The 22,788-nt window shown below is 37.0% G+C and overlaps 1 protein-coding gene across 1 annotated transcript in view; it reads left to right on the forward strand.

The window, feature by feature from the left end:
* Positions 1-22,788, forward strand: part of LOC149566301 (uncharacterized) — a 115,731-nt gene that overhangs the window by 88,122 nt on the left and 4,821 nt on the right. The window contains exon 4 of the mRNA XM_089819713.1: positions 19,382-19,443. Coding sequence (XP_089675839.1) covers positions 19,382-19,443 — 62 coding nt within the window. The remainder of the gene's footprint in view (positions 1-19,381; positions 19,444-22,788) is intronic.

The following is a 22,788-nucleotide window of genomic DNA, read 5'->3' on the forward strand; positions in this document are numbered from 1 at the left end:
ATATGGCAACTCCACGTCATATGCATTTCCCAAGTCATGTTTCTTCAAAATTTTGCAAGGGTCAAATTTCGTCATTTTCAGCGTGTTGTAAGTACCCATTGGAAACCATTCCTTTCGTAAGTATATCATAACCAGATCCCCTACTTGGAACTCCTTATGTCTCCTCCTTTGATCTGCCCTAGCTTTATACTGTTGATTCATCTTGGTAATGTGTGCATGGACCTCCTCATGTAGGCTCTTGACATGTTCAACAAATTCTTTTGCCTCGACACTTGTCCTCTCCCCTTGCTCCATCTTCCTTAATTCTGGTGCAGTCCTTGGACTACTTCCATACACAATTTGGAATGGTGATCTACCAGTACTCTTGTTTACAGAATTATTGTAAGTGAACTCTACTTGTGGTAGAATCAAATCCCATCCCTTGGGCTTATCTCCCACTAAACACCTCAGCAAATTGCCTAGACTTTTGTTTACCACTTATGTTTGTCCGTCAGTTTGCGGATGATGTGTAGAACTGAACTTCAATTCTGTCCTCAACTTCTTTCATAAAGTCCTTCAGAAATACCCCACAAATTTAGTATCTCTGTCGGAAACAATACTCTTTGGGAGGCCATGTAATCTCACCACCTCTCTGAAAAACAAATCTGCAATATGTATTGCATCATGAGTCTTGTGGCATGGAATGAAATGTGCCATCTTGGAGAACCTATCAACCACCACAAATACTGAGTCATTACCCCTTTGTGTCCTCGACAATCCAAGAACAAAATATATACTTATGTCCTCCCATGGCTTCGATGGGACAGGCAATGGCTGATAGAGTCTAGTATTGTGACTAAATCCTTTGGCTGCTTGACATACTTGACAACTCTGTACAAACTTCTTCACATCCTGTGACATTTGAGGCCAAAAAATAATGTTCTCTAAGAATGGCAATGGTCTTATCTCGACCAAAGTGTCCTGCCATCCTTCCACTGTGTTTCTCTTTGATCAAGTTTTCCCTCATGGAACTCCTTGGAATGCACAATTGACTGCCCTTGAACAACATACCATCTTGAATCAAATAATCTAGCCACCTGGTTCTGTCTGCAGTAACAGGTTCTTTACAAGCCTTCCATGCTTCAGCAAAATCAAGATTCTCAAGGTACAGATTCTGGAGTTCATCAAACCCAACCACTTCAACCCGCATTACTGTAAGCAACAACTGTCTCCTACTCAATGCATCTGCAACCCTATTAGACCTTCCACTTCTATGTTTCAACACAAATACATAGCTCTGCATGAATTCTACCCACTTCATATGTCTCTGGTTCAATTTACCTTGGCTATTTAGGTACTGCAATGCCTGGTGATCAGTATACAAGACAAATTCTTTTGGCAATAAATAATGCCTCCATTTCTTTAAGGCCTGAACGATTGCATAGAACTCCTGATCATAAACAAAATACTTCTTTTTTGCATCACTCAATTTTTCGCTAAAATATGCAATAGGCTTACCTTCTTGGCTTAATACAACCCTAATAGCACTACCACTAGCATCACAATCTACCTAGAACACTTTACTGAAATTAGGAAGTGCCAATACAGGTTGTTCTATCACCTTCTTCTTCAACAATTCAAAACTCCTTGTAGTTGTTGTAGTCCACTTGAACTCTTTCTTATCCCCCTTATTGTTTCAATCAGGGGTGCACATATGCCACTGAAATTCTTAATGAACTTCTTGTAAAAACTAACCAAACCATGAAATGATCTCACCTTAGTAGCAGACCTTAGAGTAGGCCATTCCAAGATGGCCTTTACCTTCTCTGGATCCATTTTGAGACCTTCAGATGATACAACAAACCCCAAGTAGACTAACTATTTTTTTACAAAGCTACACTTCTTTAGATTAATCAACAATTTCTTTTCCCTCAACCTTTCAAGGACACTACGAGTGTACAATAAATGTTTATCCAAAGTCTTGCTGAAAATTAAAATATAATCGAGATAGACAATAACAAATTTTCCCAAGAATTTCTTTAGTACCTCATTCATAAGCCGCATGAAGGTGCTTGGCGCGTTGGTCAGTCCAAAGGGCATGACTAACCACTCATATAGACCCTCCTTGGTCTTGAATGCAGTCTTACACTCATCACCCTCTTGTATCCGTATCTGGTGATAGCCACACTTGAGCTCTATTTTTGTGAAGTATTGAGCTCCACTCAAGCAGTCCATAAGATCATCCATTCTTGGCAAAGGGAACTGATACTTGATGGTTATTCTGTTTATAACTTGAGAGTCTGTGCACATTCTCCATTCTCTATCCTTCTTTGGTGCTAGTACTGCAGGTACTGCACATGGACTCAAGCTCTCTCGAATCAAACCCTTCCTCAATAGCTTTTGAACTTGTCTGTTTAGCTCCTTAGTTTCAATAGGAGTCATCCTATGAGCAGCCTTGTTAGATAAACTAGCTCTAGGGATTAAATCTATCTGATGACTGATCTACCTTACTGGTGGCAACCGTTCTGGAACATTATCAAAGATGACATCTCCATACTCACTTAATAGACCTGAAACTTTAGGTGGAATTTCACTACTACCTTCCTTATTTTTCTAGGAATCAAAGCATAACACATGTTGATGTTTCATACCATCCAAAAAATTTCTTCCATCAACAAGACATATCCTAGCACTACTGCATACCTTTTCACCTTCCTTTATCGAGGGCTTTAGTTTGTGGCGAATCCCATCCTTTGTCAAAGATTATGTATTTGCATGACCACCATGTACATCATGCCTATCAAATTGCCACGGTCTTCCAAACAATAAATGTGTAATGTCCCCTCTTTAGTTCGACATGGCATTGATCATGGATTTGCCTATTCCAGACTCTCGTAGGCAAATGGTGTGGAAAGAGAGTCAATTCTGCGGATCAGATAGTCATATCTTGCTCTTGAAGAAGTGTTAAGAGGTTATATTTTATCATTATGTGATATTGGGGCCCACATGTTATAATTTTAATTTGAGTTGCACTTTTTATTTTACAAAATTACTTTATTATAAAAAAGTGCATTATAATGAGAAATTATAAAGGATGTTTCTAGAAGTTCTAGCAACTTCTTAGAAAAGTGAATAAATAGAGGGCTGGGCCTCTCATTTGGACATGCTTGGATTGGAGAACTCTTCTACTTCTTCATTGTGAAGACATTTGTAGACTTTGGATCTGCAAATTATTCGATCTTTGGGAACGAATCACTCCCTTGGATTGGCGACTTTGAGGGTGTGAAATATCACCTGAATTGTTGCATAATTGGAGTTGGTATTCAGCCATCTCATTGGAGCTTATTGAGAATTCGTTGTTAGGGTTTGTTTTTGGTTGGAATAAGGATTTCAGATTTGCCCTATCATTGGAGAAGCATTTGACAAGAGTTTGAAGACAGAATAAGTGCATTTTCAGAATTGGCAAAGCAGGGTTCGGAACCACATAATTGCTCATATCTCCTCAACCCCTTGGAGTTATTTTTTATGGTTTTACAGGGTTACTACCTAACCCTAGGCGCCCATTTTCCTTGCATTTAGGGGTCCCAAAACCTTAATATTATTTTATTTCAGCAGCCGTACAGGTACGGCCTGGTACGGCCCTGCTAGTTTGGGCAGCAGCAGCAAATTAAGGACAGTTTGGGGGTGCGGTTGGAGGTCTTCATCAACGATCTGCAGCAAAACGTGGTGTTCTTCCATAGTTCTTCAAACCAGGTTCTTGCATTCTGAAATATATGTCAATTTTTGGGTAAATTTGCTGTCATACAGTCATTGTAATAATCAGTCCAGAATTGGTAATAAAATAATTTCAGAATTTATTGCATTGTAATTGAAATATAGTTCAATGGCTTTATATATATTGTAATTCTGTGATTATATTCTGAAAGTATCAAATCTGAAATTACCATATTCTGAATATTGTTACTGTTACACGCCAAGTGTTTGACAAAATTCCTAAGTTCAGTTTGAGGGTTTCTGTGGCCTTTATAGAGAGGGTCATTACAAAATGGCAGCCATCCATTGAAATAATGTCACAGAGAACTTCATCATGGTAACTCCCAAACATTGTTCACTGACCTGGACCTTATGATCATCCTTCAACCAAGCAATCCGATAGGGTTGGGGGTCTTTCTCCCTCTTGAGCTTTAGCTTAGAGACCATCTCCTCAGACACCAAGTTGTCAGTGCTTCCACCATCAACAATCACATCACAACACTTATCCTCCCATTTGCACCTGGTACAAAACAAACTCCTCCTTTGTCCAGGTTCAGTCTCACTGCTTAATAAGATCGTTTCATTTACTAGAACCTCTCCTCTTTTTGCATCCTCTAAATGCGATGACTATGCATCCTCATCCACATGAGCAACCCTTGCTTGACTATCAGCTCTCCTATATCTCCTTCCTTGTCGTTGAGGGCATTGAAAGGCACGATGACCTTCTTCATTACAATGAAAACAAGTACCACAGAAGCCTCCTCTTCTTGATCCTTGTCCACGTCCTCTACCTCTTCCTCTCTGATCTCCAAAGTTTTGATCACGGGAGTGGTTGAAACACTTATTTCTCTTGTTTCTGCTAGTACCAACATCTTCATTTTTCTTTTGGGTCTCATTTCGGCCTCCAAATGACCTACTGCCGCCCCTTCCTCCTTGACCGCACCGTCTTTGGCTTCCTTCAAACCTTTAATTTAGCTTCTCTTCAACCCACAGCGCAAACTGGTATGTCTCTTCAATGCTAGTCATTCTAACTAGACTTAACTCCTCCTGAATACTAGGTCGTAACCCACTGAGGTAATGATTACTTGCTTCTGCATACCCTGCCCTAATAAGAAGTTGATAAAATTCCTTTGTATATTCTTAGACAGATTTTCCTGCTTGCTTTAATCCTTGCATTTTCTTGAACAAATCAAACTCGTAATCAACAAGAATGAATTGCTTCTTTAGTTTGTCCATCATGCGATCCCATCTTGTGATTTTCTCCTTTCCTCATCTATTTCTTTCCAACTGAATCTCTTGCCACCAGATTTTGGCATGGCCTTTCATTTTGGCCTTCACAAACTTAACCCTATCTGGGTCCCTAATATCCCTGTACTCAAAACACTCCTCTAGTTCATTATTCTAGTCGATCAACTCATCCGGGTTTAGATTTCCTGAAAACATATCCACATCAATTTTAGGGCTTTTTCCAAGCTTAGAAATGATCCTAAAAAGCCTTTCCTCTACCTGATTTAGGACTTCTTTGTCACCTTCCCCTTCCTGTGCAATACTTTCCTCTTCTTCATTTTCTTCCTCACTTTCGTCGCCTATGGCAACATTCATTCCTCTGCGGATCTCCTCCTGCAATGCTTGAACTTGTCTCTGGAGGGCTTTAACCTCAGGAGTAACAACTCTGACCCTTCCACCACATTCCCTTCGTGGAGGCATCTTTTTGTCTCAAACCCACAACCACACAGTCCTGGTGCAAATTGCCTCACAGTCGGCGCTCTGTCTACACACTCAAGAAAATCTACTTTGATACCACTTGATGGTAACACAACCAAAAACCAAAATGAACACATAGGAAAAGAAAATATTATTATCAATGAAAAATGCCCTATGGGCTTACAATAGTATGATTCTAGAGAAGGAAATCCTCCACATAGTACCTTATCTCTAACTCCACTGAGAACTGTCTTTACAATGCCAGAAATGTTCTTAAATAGACCCCAATTCATTTAGGGTTAGGAATACATTCTAGAATATGCCAGTTGGCATCCACTACCAAAACAAAAGGTTCCAGAAATTTCGTTAGAAGTCGGTGTAAAATTAGAAGAATCCAGAAACGGTAGCCCAACTTCCGGAAGGCATAACTTTTGAATTGGGACTCCGATTGACGAACCGTTTACATTTCCATAAAGCTCTCGAAGCGCTCTACAGCCTTAAGAATGAGCTTTGCTCGTTCGCCAATTTTCGGCCCCATACGAGGCCATTTAGTGCCCCAAATCTAACTTTGAAGCGCTCTTAAGAGGTCTCGAGGAAAATTAAAAGTGCAATAACTTTCTAACTGTAAAGCCTTTTGACCTAATTCTTTTTCTAGGGCGATTTAAATTACAAGTATAATCATCCCTCCAAATTACACCCTCTAACTCATCATAATTTTGGCTTAATTACAAAATAACCCATTTTCTCCATTTACACGTATCCCAAGGTGCTTAATAACTCTAACCCAAAAAACTAATAGTGGAACTATGAGAGTTGGAACTTTTATTTGACCCAAATGAGTATCCAGAAATAAAAACACATTAAACAAAAACTATCTCTAAGCATATTTTTGGGTGATACAGGATTGCCCTTACACCACTGGATGCTCCTGCATCAATTTAAGAACATTTTTGGCATTGTAAAGGCAATTCTCGATGGAGTTTGGGAGAAGGTACTGAAGAAAGATTTTCTCCAGATTCAGATAACATTGTAAGCCCATAGGGCATGCCTTTGGGTCTTTTTTCTTTGTACTGAATGTAATAGCAAATCACTTCTAATAATAATATTTCCCTTTTCCTGTTGTGTTCGTTTTGGTCTTGGGTTGTGTCCCTATCAAGTGGTATCAGAGCAGGTTTTTCTGAGTGTGTAGACAGAGCGCTAACTATGAGGCAGTTTGCACTAAGACTGTGTGGTTGTAGGTTTGATATAGTGAGAAGATGCCTCCACGAAGGGAATGTGGTGGAAGGGTTGGAGTTGTTACTCCTGAGGTTAAAGCCCTCCAAAGACAAGTCCAAGCATTACAGGAGGAGATCCACAGAGGAATGAATGTTGTCGTAGGCGACGAAAGTGAGGAAGAAAATGAAAAAGATAATATTGGACAAGAAGGGGAAGGCAACAGGGAAGTCCTAAGCCAGGCAAAGGAGAGGCTTTTTAGGGCCATTGCTAAGCTTGGAAAAAGACCTAAAATTGATGTGGGTATGTTTTCGAGAAATCTAAACCTAGATGAGTTGATTGATTGGATTAATGAACTAGAGGAATATTTTGAGTATGAGGATATCAGAGACCTAGATAGGGTTAAGTTTGCAAAGGCCAAAATGAAAGGCCATGCCAAAATCTGGTGGCAAGAGATTCAGCTGGAAAAAAATAGAAGAGGAAAGGAGAAAATCATGAGATGGGATCGCATGGTGGACAAACTAAAGAAGCAGTTCATTCCTGTTGATTACGAGCTTGATTTGTTCAAGAAAATGCAAGGGTTAAAGAAAGCAGAAAAATCTGTCCAGGAATATGCAGAGGAATTTTACTGAGTTCTTATTAGGGCAAGGCATGCAGAAGCAAACAAGGAGAAGGTTGCCCGTTACCTTAGTGGGTTAAGACCTAGCATTCAGGAGGAGTTTATTTAGAATGACTAGCATTGAAGAGGCATACCAATTTGCCCTGCGAGTTGAGGAGAAGCTAAATAAAAGGTTTGAAGGAAGACAAAGAGGGCATGGTCAAGGAGGAAGGGGCAATGATAGGTCATTTGGAGGCGAAATGAGAACCAGAAGAAAAATGAAGATGTGGGTACTAGTAGGAACTAGAGGAACGAGGGTTTCAACCGCTTCCGTGATCAAAACTTTGGAGACCAGTGAGGAAGAGGTAGAGGACGTGGACAAGGTTCAGGAAGAGGAGGCTTCCGAGTACCTGTTTTCATTGCAATGAAGAAGGTCATCGTACCTTTGAATGCCCTCAACGCCAAGGAAGAACAGATAGGAGAATTGATGGTCAAGCAAGGGTTGCTCATGTGGATGAGGATGCACAGTCATCACATTTAGAGGATGCAGAAAGAGGAGAGGTTCTAGTAAATGAAAGGGTCTTACTAAGTGGTGAGACTGAATCTGGACAAAGGAGTTTGTTTCGTCCCAGGTGCAAGTGCGAGGGTAAATGTTGTGATGTGATTGTTGATGGTGGAAGCACTGACAACTTGGTGTCAAAGGAGATGGTCTCAAAGCTAAAGCTCAAGAGTGAGAAACACCCCCAACCCTATCGGATTGCTTGGGTGAAGGATGATCATAAGGTCCTGGTTAGTGAACAATGCCTGGTGAAGTTCAAGATTGAAAGTTACCATGATGAGGTTCTCTGTGACATCATTCCAATGGATGTCTGCCATTTATTGTTGGGAAGGCCATGGCAGTTTGATAGGCATGTTGTACATGATGGTCATGCAAATACATACTCTCTGACAAAAGATGGAGTTCGCGACAAACTGAAGCCCTTGATAAAGGAAAGTGAAAAGGTATGCAGTAGTGCTAGGGTATGTCTTGTTGATGGAAGAAAATTTTTGGATGGCATGAAACATCAACGTATGTGTTATGCTTTGATTCCTAGAAAGGATAAGGAAGGTAGTAGTGAAATTCCAATTGAAATTTCAAGTCTATTAATTGAGTATGGAGATGTCATCTCTGATAATGTTTCAGAAGGGTTGCCAACAGTAAGGCAAATCAGCCATCAAATAGATTTAATCCTTGGAGCTAGTTTTCCTAACAAGGCTGAAACTGAGGAGCTAAATAGACAAGTTCAGGAGCTGTTGAGGAAAGGTTTGATTTGAGAGAGCCTGAGTCCATGTGCAGTATTTCCAGTGCTAGCACCAAAGAAGGATGGAGAATGGAGAATGTGTACAGACTCTCGGGCTATAAATAGAATAACCATCAAGTATCGGTTCCCTTTACAAGAATGAATGATTTTATGGACTGTTTGAGTGGAGCTCAGTACTTCACAAAGATAGATCTCAAGAGTGGCTATCACCAGATACGAATACGAGAGGGAGATGAGTGGAAGATTGCATTCAAGACCAAGGAGGGTCTATATAAGTGGTTAGTCATGCCCTTTGGATTGACCAACGCGCCAAGCACCTTCATGCGGCTTATGAATGAGGTACTAAAGAAATTCTTGGGAAAATTTGTTATTGTCTATCTGGATGATATTTTAATTTTCAGCAAATCTTTGGATGAACATTTATTGCACATTCGTAGTGTCCTTGAAAGGTTGAGGGAAGAAAAATTGTTGATTAATTTGAAGAAGTGTAGCTTCATCAAAAAGGAGTTAGTCTATTGGGGGTTTGTTTTATCAGTAGAGGGTCTCAAAATGGATCCAGAGAAGGTAAAAGCCATCTTGGAATGGCCTACTCCAAGGTCTGCTACTGAGGTGAGGTCATTCCATGGTTTGGCTAGTTTCTATAGGAAGTTCATTAGGAATTTCAGTGGCATATGTGCACCCTTGACTGAAACAATGAGGGTAAATAGAAAAGAGTTCAAGTGGACTACAGGAGCTGCAAGGAATTTTGAATTATTGAAGAAAGTGACAGAACAACCTGTGTTGGCACTTCCTGATTTTAGTGAAGTGTTCCAGGTGGATTGCGATGCTAGTAGCAGTGCTATTGGGGCTGTATTGAGCCAAGAAAGTAAGCCTATTGCCTATTTTAGTAAAAAACTGAATGATGCAAAGAAGAAGTATTCTGTTTATGATCAGGAGTTCAGGCCTTAAAGAAATGGAGGCATTATTTGTTGCCAAAAGAATTTGTCTTGTATACTGATCACCAGGCATTACAGTACCTAAATAGCCAAGGTAAATTGAATCAGAGACATTTGAAATGGGCAGAGTTCATGCAAAGCTATACATTTGTATTGAAACATAGAAGTGGAAGATCTAATAGGGTTGTAGATGCATTAAGTAGGAGACAGTTGTTGCTGACAGTAATGCAGGTTGAAGTGGTTGGGTTTGATGAACTCAAGAATCTGTACCCTGAGGATCTTGATTTTGCTAAAGCATGGAAGGCTTGTAAAGAACTTATTACTCTAGACAGGACTAGGTGGCTAGATTATTTGATTCAGGATGGTATGTTGTTCAAGGTCAGCCAATTATGCATTCCAAGGAGTTCTATGAGGGAAAACTTGATCAAGGAGAAATGGTGGAGGGATGGCAAGACACTTTGGTCGAGATAAGACTAATGCCATTCTTAGAGAACATTATTTTTGGCCTCAATTCTCACAAGGTGTGAAGAAGTTTGTGCAGAGTTGTCAAGTATGTTAAGCAGCCAAAGGATTTAGTCAAAATATTGGACTCTATTAGCCATTGACTGTTCCATTGAAGCCTTGGGAGGACATAAGTATGGATTTTGTTCTTGGATTGCCAAGGACACAAAGGGGTAATGACTCAGTATTTGTGGTGGTTGATAGGTTCTCCAAGATGGCACATTTCATTCCATGCCACAAGACTCATGATGCAATACATATTGTAGATTTGTTTTTCGAAGAGGTGGTGAGACTACATGGTCTCCCAAAGTGTATTGTTTCTGATAGAGATACCAAATTTGTGAGGTATTTCTGGAGGACTTTGTGGAAAAAGTTGAGGACGGAATTGAAGTTCAGTTCTACACATCATCCGTAGACTGACGGACAAACAGAAGTGGTAAATAGAAGTTTGGGCAATTTGTTGAGGTGTTTAGTAGGAGATAAGCCCAAGGGATGGGATTTGATTTTACCACAAGCAGAATTTGCTTACAATAATTCTGTAAACAGGAGTATTGGTAGATCACCATTCCAAATTGTGTATGGGAGTAGTCCAAGGACTGCACCAAAATTGAAGAAGATGGAGCAAGGGGAGAGGACAAGTGCCAAGGTAGAAGAATTTGTTGAATATGTTAAGAACCTACATGAGGAGGTCCATGCACACATTACCAAGATGAGCCAACAGTATAAAGCTAGGGTAGATCAAAGGAGGAGAGATAAAGAGTTCCAAGTAGGGGATCTGGTTATGGTACACTTAAGAAAGGAATATTTTCCAGTGGGTACCTACAACAAGCTGAAGATGAAGAAATTTGGCCTCTGCAAAATTTTGAAGAAACATGATTCAAGAAATGCATGAGGTGGAGTTACTAGATGGGATTCATATTTCTCCTATTTTCAATATTGCAGACTTAACAGAATATCATGATGATGGTGCAGATGAGGTGTTGATGCCGGAGCCATGTCTAATTCCTACTTCTAAGAAGGAAGAGATAGAAGAGATTTTGGATAGTCGTGTGGGCCGGAGTACCAGAAACAAACAGTATGAAAAATACCTGGTGAAATGGGAAGGGCGACCAATAGAAGACTCAACTTGGATATCCACAACAGAGGTTGCCCATTTGGGTTTCCCTCTACCAGCTATAAAGTGACAGGGTCACTTTTCAATCTATTCTAGGTGTCTGATGCAGGAGCATCCAGTGGTGTAAGGGCAATCTTGTATCACCCAAAAATATGCTTAGAGTTAGTTTCTGTTTAAAGTGTTCTCATTTTTGGATACCCGTTTGGGTCAAATAAAGATTCCAACTCTCATAATTCCACTATTGGTTTTCTGGGTTAGAGTTTTTGAGCACCTTGGGATATGTGCCAATGTAGAAAATGGGTTATTTTGTAATTGAGCTATAATTATGATGAGTTAGAAGGTGTAAATTGGAGGGATGATTATATTTGTAATTTAAAGCACTCTAGAAAAAATATCAGGTCAAAAGGCTTTACATTTTGAAAGTTATTGTAGTTTTAAGTTGCCCGGAGACCTTCTAAGAGTGTTTTGAAGTCAGATTTGAAGCACTAAATGGCCTCGTACGGGCCCGAAAAATGGGGGACAAGCAAAGCTGGTCCATAGGGCTATAGAGCGCTTCGAGAGCTTTCCAGAAATGTAAACGATTCGTCAATCAAAATCTCGGATCAAAATTTATGCCTTCCGGAAGATGGACTACTGTTTTTGGATTCTTCTAATTTTATGCTGACTTCTAACGTGGTTTCTAAAACCTTCTATTTTGGTGGTGGATGCCAAATGGCATATTGTAGAATGTATTCCTAACCCTAAACCTAATTGTGGTTTATTTAAGAACATTTATGGCATTGTAAAGGCAGTTCGCGATGGAGTTTGGGAGAAGGTACTGAAGGAACATGTTCTCTAGATTCAGATAACATTGTAAGCCCATAGGGCATGTCTTTGGGTCTGTTTTCTTTGTACAAAATGTAATAGCAGATCACTCCTGATAATAATATTTCCCTTTTTTTGTTGTGTTCATTTTGGTCTTAGGTTGTGTCCCCATCACTCTTTATGCTAAAAAAATACTTGCAGAAATAGAGGAATCAATCTTAATAGTTAGTTAAGTTTCAGCCTATAGCTCTAGCATATAAAAAGGGAACCTTGCTTTGAAAGTTTATTGAAACTGTCTGGCTCAAAAAGAATCCTAAAGCGGCTCCATAGCACACCTCTCTTAATTGATATTGATAGAAACCTAAAACATGAAGCCGAGATTATAATGGCCCAGTTCCCAGTAGGTCACTTTGAGGGTCCTTTCAGCTTACGTAAAAGAGTCTTCCAGGAGCATCATGTTATGTGGATAAAAAACACGTTTTTCTTAGTTACATTCCAAGGAATAGAACTATTGACAATAATGAAAGCAGCAAACATGGAGATGGGTTTCTCAGCGGGCCTAACAAAATAGATTCATTGGGCTCCTTCCCTGTCAGCTATATACCTCCTGCTCCCCTTTCAAGTAGATTGGCATTCTGTAGACCAACGCTCATTGACTTTTATGTCAAAAATCAGAGGAGTGACTGACAGATTCCACAGCTGAAAAAAGCAAAAGCCTATGCACTCAAGCACAGTTAGATAATGCAGGAATGAAATTATATATACAGACGAAAAAATGTTAGATTTACAAAAATTTGCAAAGACACCCAAAAACTCAAGACCATCGAACAACAATTAAATTTTATACCATGCATTCAACTAATCTAGACAAATATGCATGACTAACCAAACCCTCACTTTTGTTTTAAAAGAACCCTCTATATAGCTCTAATACAACGCAGGAAAACAAAGAATTTTTTAATCTTCTCTTCTGTGTTATGTTAAATCTAATCAGACATGGCCATATTGTTTGTAGATTTTTGTACGCATCTACAAGAAATTAAAACCCTAATTACAGATATACTTGTAGCTGTCAATTTGCTCCAACTAAAACCCCAATCAAAATGCTATTCAGTAAATTAGTAAGTGAAGGGCACCTATGTGTTTGTTATGTAAGTCTCATGTCGGTGGTCCTCCTGAAGTGGAATTAATTGCACCTTCTTTCCACTGACTTTCCCCAAGATATCTGATGCACAATAAATGCATCATTACCCTTGCCAGCTGTCTTCTCTAATTATTATTCTAATATTAATTTTAGAAAAAGCAATTAAACCACACCAAATTCTGTTTAGGCCAATTAGAAATTTGAATTTAGCATCTCAGAATTATATTTTTAATCTAACTTCCTAAGCTACGAAATATGATGCTTTATTAGTAAAAAAAAGAAATAGGTTGGGGTTAACTAAAAACATTAGTTACCTGCCTTATATAAGGTGGGGACCATCACACTTTAAATGCACTCTTTAGGAGCTTCATAAAGGTGTTCTTGAAACCAGTTGAGATCAGATATACGTCCTATTACATTCTCTTGGAGATAATGCTTGAGTTTTGTAAGAGGCACCGCAACTCATGGTTATGACAAATGAGTGCAATCGGCAGGCTGAGGCCAAGACGAAGTGGGGAAAGAGGGTGAAATAGATAGTGAAAATTGATCCAATTTGGAATGATGCAAAATACATTATCTCTATCATTACTCTGGTATTCTAGGTGATCATATATGGTGATGGGGATGCACCTACCCTTGGAGAGGTGTATGAGTGTAGCGATTCTATGCTTGACCAAATGAGGACTGCTATGTGAGAGGACTCCACTTTAGCAATCTACAATGAGCACATTTGGCCAATCATTTAGCACAAATAGGACAAGTTTTATGTTCCCTTGCACATGGCTGCTTGTGCATTGAATCCAATTTGTACATGCCTAAGCCTAGTAGAATTACATGAATTCAAGATGATGAGGTAAGGATAGGGTTCTTCAGGTGCATCGATAGGATGCTTGATGCTTAGATTGTTGGCAAGGTTCGTACCGAGTGGAATTGGTCTACTTATAGCTTCATCCACTTTCTTAAGAGGAACAAACTTACCTCTAGGAGAGCAAAGAAGCTAGTGGTTGTATATGGTACCTTGTGTATCATCGACCGCAAGACATGTGTACAAGGAGAGCCCAACATATGATGTAGAGCTAAAGGAGCCAACACAAATTGATAAATATTAGGATACAGTGGCTTCAAGTGTAGGGTTGGTGTTTGTTTGGTGGATCTTGACCATGAGGAATCCAATAGTTCCAATGATAAGGTATGTGCCTTATGGGATGATTAGAGGCCTCTTTGCACTACATTTTGACATTTTGTACTTGTTTTGATATCATCCCACTCATTGTAATCATCTTTATGATATTTTTGACATAATAGAAATCTTCCATTTGCAATTTCAATAATGTTATTTAGTATTCTAATTTCTAGTTAGTAATTCGATATGCAATGTTCCATTGTTCATTTTTCAATGTTCAAGTATTCAATATTTAATATTGGCATATATAATTTTGCTATTTTGTTTATTACACCATTATGCATCTTTTCATATTTAGCATTTCAAGTATTATATATTATTATATATCACTGCTACCCTCCAACAGCCACCACCCCATCATCCCCAAATTGAAGTTTTTCTCCCTATCTCAGGAACCCATCCAGTCCTCACCTCATCCCCTAATCGCTAAGGCCCGTGCTACACTAGAGTAGAATTAAATCAAAATGCATTGCTAGTGGCAAGCTGCTTGGCTTATGATCTATGGAAAATTGCAAATAGAAATTCTGAATTAGTATTGTGCCAGTCTATGTGGCTAAGCCTTCTAAACTCAGCTACAATGATTAACTATTAATTACAATATCAAGAGGACTTCTCTAATGTGTTTCTACAGATATATCCAAGCGATATCATAATTCAAAACCAATTTTCAATATTGAAAAAATGTTGCTTTTTAAACCAATATTGTAGAAACCTTCGACATAAAATTCTAAAATAATAATTTTATTAAAACTAATGCAATATCAATTTTTTTTTATTGTATATAGTAACTGCAAAATGCAATAATAATAATATACCATGTAGTTATTGATTTGTGCTTAAATGTATGGTATGGCTAACAAAATAGATGATGAGTATTATCTTGAATGTTGTGTTGGAGTACCCAAGGAGTACGACAACTTACACAAAGCTATTATAGTCATATAAAGCATGTCATCTTGATATAAATTATGATGTTCTCTAATACTCAAAAGACTTTTAATTTGTGTAGAATTCTCTATTTTATTATTTTATGGTAGACCAAAAAGATTATGTTAGAGTTTGTCCCCTGCAAAAAGGAAGAACATTTGGGGAAGATGTATGGCTAGAAATTTATGTCTCCTTCACAGTGATCAACATAAGGGTATGCCATTCTTTATTATGACCAATGATTTATGAAACAATTAATGACACCTTTACAACTATCGAGTAGTGTCCACACATTGGGGATAGGGGGACATGTTTCAGGAATGGGACAAATGGCCTAAGTTCGGGGACGATCGAGGGACGGAGATGAGGAGGTGTTGGATGGGGGTGCTAATATACATATAATGCCGGAAAAACTAGTTATTGAAAGATATATAAGAATTTCATTTCTAATGAAACTTTGGCAAATTCGTAAAATAGAAAAAATGTGAATACTAAATACCATAGTTCCACGGAGTTTCTTGACTAGGGAATGCAGGGACATGGGAACAAGTTTTGGAGACAAGGGGACCAAGGGCCTAATTTTTGGGATGACAAGGAGACAGTGGGGAGACAATGATGAAGCTGACGGACAAGTTGGTGCTGGTATACAAATTGATTTGAATTGCAATCTTCAAGGCAAAATCTGCAATAGAACATCTCTGCAAGTATGCAATGAAAAGAAAAAAAAAATTTTGAAGTTAAAGGTTGCAATTTTGTATGTGATGGCATGTTCCATATAGCAAGCAACTTGGGTTTGTTCTTGATAAAGGTGGCAGAGGTGGTGGTAAAGGGGGGATGTTTTCCCTAAGTCTCAGTAATGTCTCCATATAGGGGACATGTGTATTTTTGTGGGATGCATACTCGTAGAGCACATCTAAATGCTAAGATCTGAACTGCATGTGTCAAATATGAATGTTGATTACGACTAATATTTTTATGAACAGTGATATTGTCATTCACCACTGATTATATGAGACCATTGAAATTAACCACATACGGAACAAACTGGATAATGAACTGTTGGATAGATTTGACACTCATCTCATGAATTGTGAACATAGAAATACCAACATAGAAACCCCAGTTCTTGTTTTTATTTAGGGTAGCCAGCATAATCGCCAATAATAGATGGAATAACAGCCACAGCCCTCATAAATTTTTCATATTAGGTTTGCAGATGATCTGAAAATGTCCTTCAATCTTCCAGAAGTACACTTTTTAAATGTCTAGGGACATGTGACTTCTAGAAGTCCCCGAGAAACTCAGGTAACTTTTGGGCTTTTTTTGTGACAACTCAAGGACCCCTGGGTGTCTCTGACCGTCCTAGTGGTAATGGTTGAGGGATGCCCCATCCCCATTCTAGAAATGTGGGGCTTGGGGGAGGGGGGATTGTGTTCCCATGTTTCCTTGCGATCAAGTGACTTATTTCCATGTTTCATTACTATCAAGTGACTTATTTTTGACAGAAGCTTTAAAATTTTAAACCACTTAAAGTTTTGCAAGCAAATAGAGGAAATATGTCAATTCCTATCACATTTATGCTATTCCCCCATTTGCTGCTACCAGAATACAATTGATACAGCTAAGTTTTTATGTTTTACAATAGATTTGTCACACGTCTGACACTAGAAGTATTATGTATGACAAGACTATATATCACCATGTAGAAATATGAGTAATACTATGTATAAAACACTCTGATGAATCTTATTGATATTGCAAGTATAATTATAGGGCAATGCCACACAAAAAAAGCCAATATGAAAGCCTTCTTTTTATGCAGTAATACCTTGAAACAAACACATCTCATTGAATTATGACTGATATTGTCTGTTGATTATGGCTCATATTTTAATGAACAGTGAGATAAGGATTCATCGCTGATTAAATGAGACCCTTATACGTTGAAATTAACCATATATGGAAATAGAATTGGATAATGAGTTGTTGAATAAATATGACACTAGGACCTCATGAATTGCAAACATGGAAATACTAACGTAGAAACCCCAGTTCTGGTTTTTATTGAGGGTAGCCAGCATAATAAGAAATAATGGATGCAATAACAGCCACAGACTCTCATAAATTTCTCATATTAGGTTTGCAAATGATCTGAAAATGTCCTTCAAACTGCCAAAAATATGTTTTCTAGAAAAATACACTTTTAAAATGTCTAGGGAACTCCTGGGCGTCCTTGAGACAACTCAAGGACTCCTAGGTGTCCCCGACCATCCCAGTGGTAGTGGCTGATGGATGCCCCATCACTGTCCTGGAAATGTCGGGCTTGGGGTGGGTCGCTATTCCCCCAATTGTTGCTACCAAAATACAATTGATACAGATGGGTTTTTATGTTGTACAACAGATTTGTCACATATGTCTAACACCAAAAGTATTATGTATGACAAGAGTATATATCACCATGTAGAAGTATGAGCAATAATTTGTACAAAACACTCTGACAAATCTTATTGATATTGCAAGTACAATGATATGACAATGCCACAAAAAAAAAACACGGAAATGAAAACCTTCGTCCTATATATCAAAATCTAGAAACAAACACATCACATTGAATTACTGCTGAAATCCTCACCACACAAAAAATTGCACAACTGAAACATATTGACAAAACTGCAAACCACCATTTTTTGAAAATATGGAATCTCTACAATGTAATTCTTGAATGGAATTGCCTCAACAAACAAGAGGGGATTTGTCCTCAGCCTACTTAAAAACCAGAGGATTTTTGTCTTCCAATCCCCTATGCATCAAGTGTTTTCATCCTCTGATTAAATAGACGAACACTAGGTCCAAACTATTAATGAAATCAATTTGATAAAATATTTCCAATGCTTTTCCTCTGGGTCCAGCTCCTTTTATAATCATCTTTTTACTAACTTTAGGTCCCTTCTGGAAGTGTGTAGAAATATCTTTCCTTTTTTAATATAATATCAGATTGACTATCATTTCGAGACAGACTTTAGTTTTTCAATTGGCTCGCTTTCCTAGTGACACTATTTTTTATTAATATCAGGGCAACTTATAATAATAAAACAGACATATATTTGCAATTTTGTAACGTTAATTTATTCAGACAAATTAAGTTTATTCAGACAAATTAAGCTAATACTACGAATTCAGAAAAGGAAACATAACACTTCAAATTGTGCTTTAATATGTTGTTCTATCATCCCAAATAGAAAATTTAAAACATGTCTGCCCATTTTTCTTGTTTGAATTTAGCATTCCCTTTTGATGATTTTCATGAGACATTTGATACTAGATTCAACTCAACCATTTCGTTGTGGATAATAAGTAATACCCTATGATTGAAAAACATGTTAGAAAGTTCACTAGATCTATAGCAATTGTATTATTAACAACTATCCTTATAGACACCCAACACCTTGTAAATTATATTGGTCAATTATATGTGTTTTATGTTGAGTGTGACAGGGTGTCTAGAGTCTTGGTACTTGTTCTATGAGCACATACATTTGTACATAACAGTTAAAAGGTGACATAATAGGATGTACTTTTTAACTTTTCCGGGAAGATATTTATAGCTCTTTTAAATATCTTTGAAACTCTAGGTTTACGCCATGAATAGTGCTGAAATGACCACAATCTTCTGGGGCACCTTGCTCTTCTCTTAAAATGCCAAATACACACATATTGGCTGAAGATTAACAAATGCATTCTTCTTTCCTAGCTAGTGGTTATTAATGGAAAGTATAATTTTGAAAATGGAAGTATCTGACAATCTATTTACATTTTCCATAATCACTGAATCACTGAACAATCTCTATGACAGTCTAATCATGTTCACTATATCTGGATTTATTTTATGTGTCTGAAGGATTTTAAATCTGTATTTAAATGGTTTCTTGGGCATCTATTGTGTTTCTCTTAATCCATTTGTCCTTTGCAGGCCACAAAATCTACAATAAGCATCATATACTTTTCTTAATTAACTATTCAATTATATTTTGGGTTGTAACAATGTGTCCTTTCCATACCACATTTTAATTATTTATGGTAATTTCAGTACATTGCTCAAATAAATGGAGAATTTGCATTACATTGTTTCCTTTCCATTCACAGATAAGGATTCTAGCAGTTGCAGTGCACTCTTCTATTCTTTTGCATCTTACTGATATATGTTGTTCTATCAACCTGACTTTCAGGTCATATTGACTCTTATGGTACTAATATGGGGGCTTCGTCTAGCATTATTTCTCCTTCTACGGTATGTTGTCAGATGTGACTTTTTAGAAAGTGCACTTTCTAAAGAAGTTTTTTAAAATCAAAATGGAAAGGTCAAATGTTATCACAATCAATACATAACCAGCCAGAATTATAGCAGGTGCAGAAGACTTGATAAGAAACAAATATAGTTAATGACATTTTATAAAAAAATTATTATGTGCAAGTTATTAAATGGAGGCATAACCACTTTGCGAAGCATGCAACAGGCACCCTTTTTCATAACCAAGTTAAAAAAGGCAAAATAAAAGTTACTCTTTTTTAATTTTTGCTTTTTGAATCTTAACGGACCTATTTTTTCATGGATTTTCTGGGTAAAATGATGGCTAAAAACCAGAAATTTTATAATTTTGAGGAAAATTTTGAAAACAAAATAATAAGAAACTGATGTACCTGCATGCATATTAATCAATTTCAACAAATTGGCATGAATCCCAATGCAAGTATCTTGCAACCAATTTGTTTTTCCTTTTTTTGAACTTCTCAGATTTTGCCAAATTGTTAGTCGATCTTCTGTTTTGAAAATGATGATGAGACCAGATTGAACCCAATGTTTATCAAAAATTCTCGAGGCTGGATTTCTGAAGAATTTGGACAGGAACTTTGTAATGAGCCCAAATAGGGTCTTAATTTTCCCTAAAAATTCCCAATTAAGGTTTGGATAAGTTTGTTTCCTACTAAGAGGATTTTAATTCTCTATTTTTGTAAACAATCATTGACTTATAATACATGCTTAAGCTTTAATTCCTTAATCCTCTCCTAATCACTAACCCTAAAGCAGATGGTAGAAATACCACTGCTCAAGTATGGAAATGACAGAGCCCATTTTGGGAATCTTTGCCAATGTGACTGAGTTACTCCTTGCCTTATGCAAACTCCCTACCTGCTTGGTCGTATTAGAGAGTGATTATGGAATTGGTTAAGTATTATAATCTTAAATATATTACACATGACATGATTAGTGCACACCTTGATGACCACAAGTTGAATATCCATTTATATATAATTATATATGTATATAAATATATACATAATCTTAGTTATCTAATATTGAATATATATACATAAATAAGATTATCCGTAAGCATAAAGAATTATTATCAATGTGTTGTGTGCCATCATAATTCCTAAATTAAGTTCCTTATATTATTTCCTTGCAATATAATTCTCTTAACTTTATGGGATTCTTCTCTCAATTAGTTCATTGCAAATATTATATCTATAAAGGAAAGGCTTATAGTAAAACGAAAATTGAATACATACCTGAAATGTACCACTGTCTGACAAAATATCATACTTCCCTACGTATATGTATATTATAAATATAAAAAATATGTGTGTGTGCATGTGTGTGCATGCGCGCACATACATAGATATGTGTAAAATTATTTTGGTTTTCTACAGTTGATTCTTTCCAATGCATGTATATATATATATATATATATATATATATATATATATAATTATTTTGGTTTGCTACAGTTGATTCCTTTCCAACGTTGATGTTGTCTTCTTCTTTGTTGACTAAGCAATTCTTTATGTGTCATGGTATTTGTCTTTCCTTATCACTATGGGTTTCTAATCGCTTTGTAGCTTCCATATTATAATGTATTATTTTCTGTCATCTGATACCACGTCATCATACCCTTATTCCCGTTTGTTTCTTTCTTCATTTCAATGTTGGTTCATCGTGTGATCAATCCATGATTATAACCCACTCTTTTGGCCATGTAATGTGATAAAGTGATGGGATAAAATAATTATAAGTATGCAATTGTAGTTTGTTTCTTATTCTTTCTTAATCTTCCCTTCTTGTTACTTCACTATATTTATCTTGTTCTCTTAGCTACAATGCTGCTAATGATAAAAGACTTCTTAGCCCGCACTTCTTGTCAGACTGTCGCTGCCGGTCCAGACTTTTTTTTCTTATCGTTTTCTACTTAACCTCCTCCTCCCTAGGAGATCATAGTAAAATCCATTATAATTGCCACATTGGGTCTGGTGCAATGAGTTGGATAAAGCCTTGTCATTTCAATCCCATGTGACGCAACCCTACTCTTGTTCTATAATGTATACGTTTTGTGTAGGATTAGTAATTTATCAAAGTCAATTATAATTGACTTGTCAGTCATCTTAGCACTAATGATTATTATGGGCATCGAAAACTTAAGCTTATATTTATTATTATCAATGCTATAGCATTGGTTTACCATTAAAGTCAATGGTTATATTTATCAATTGCAATTTAGTTCATATTGTCAATTACATGATAATATTAACTGATTTCATTATATATTGAATTGATTGGTAATAATAACATAATTAATAATCATATTAATAAATGACAGTGATTAATTATTAATTGAGTATTTACTCCCAATATAATTACGGGTTAATCATGATTAAGAAGAAATTTACAATAATCAAACAATTTTTATATTAAATTTGGTTCATGACAAACTTAGCATATCTAGCCTTGGTACCAAATTGAAGTTGATGGTTTGACCCCAAAATCCCATGAATCATCTGCAAGCATGCCACCTATGACAAAATGGAGATCAAGCAAGAATAAATTTTCCAACCTCATAATTCTAAATTGATGCACAAAAGAATATGTTATAATTGAATCAATGAATCCTTATGAAAACGATGAAGAGAACCCTAGGCTAAACCCTAAAGGAAGATTAAATTAGCTAGTGCAAAGTCTCACAATCATAATGAAAGAGACAACTTAAGCTATAATTTGCCTAATTTAATGAAAGGAAAAAACACCGAAGTTTAGTTTAAGTGGATAATTACTCCCTGTAGGCAAATCTCCTATATTCCTAACTGAGAATTAATTAAATAATTAGATAATGTCCTTAATTACTCCAAATATTCCTATAGGAAAATCTCTCATATTCCTAATTGAATGTAGGTGAAGTTTAATCCAATCTGCATGACAACCTCTTAAAAATGAATAATCTAGTCATTTGAGGTTTTCAAGTGTAAAAGTTGTTTGGTGCGAGATGCTCAATGAGTCAATAGAAGTAGTGTCTATCGTGTGATTGAATTTGTGTTTGCAGAACATACTTATATGCTGGAAATAAACGTGTTATGATTCTTTGATGTGTTTTAGGAACAAGATTGACCTCCCCCACAGCAAGGAAAAAGAAACCAATGAGTCAGTAGAATTAGTATCTATCGTGTGATTGAATTTGTGTTTGCAGAACATACTTATATGCTGGAAATAAACGTGTTATGATTCTTTGATGTGTTTTAGGAACAAGATTGACTTCCCCCACAGCAAGGAAAAAGAAACCAATTTTGCAAATTTTACAGCTCCAGA

The sequence above is a fragment of the Cupressus sempervirens genome, chromosome 3, assembly GCF_028749045.1.
Source record: "Cupressus sempervirens isolate cs-2001-9-10 chromosome 3, ASM2874904v1, whole genome shotgun sequence".
NCBI classification, from domain to species: Eukaryota; Viridiplantae; Streptophyta; class Pinopsida; order Cupressales; family Cupressaceae; genus Cupressus; species Cupressus sempervirens.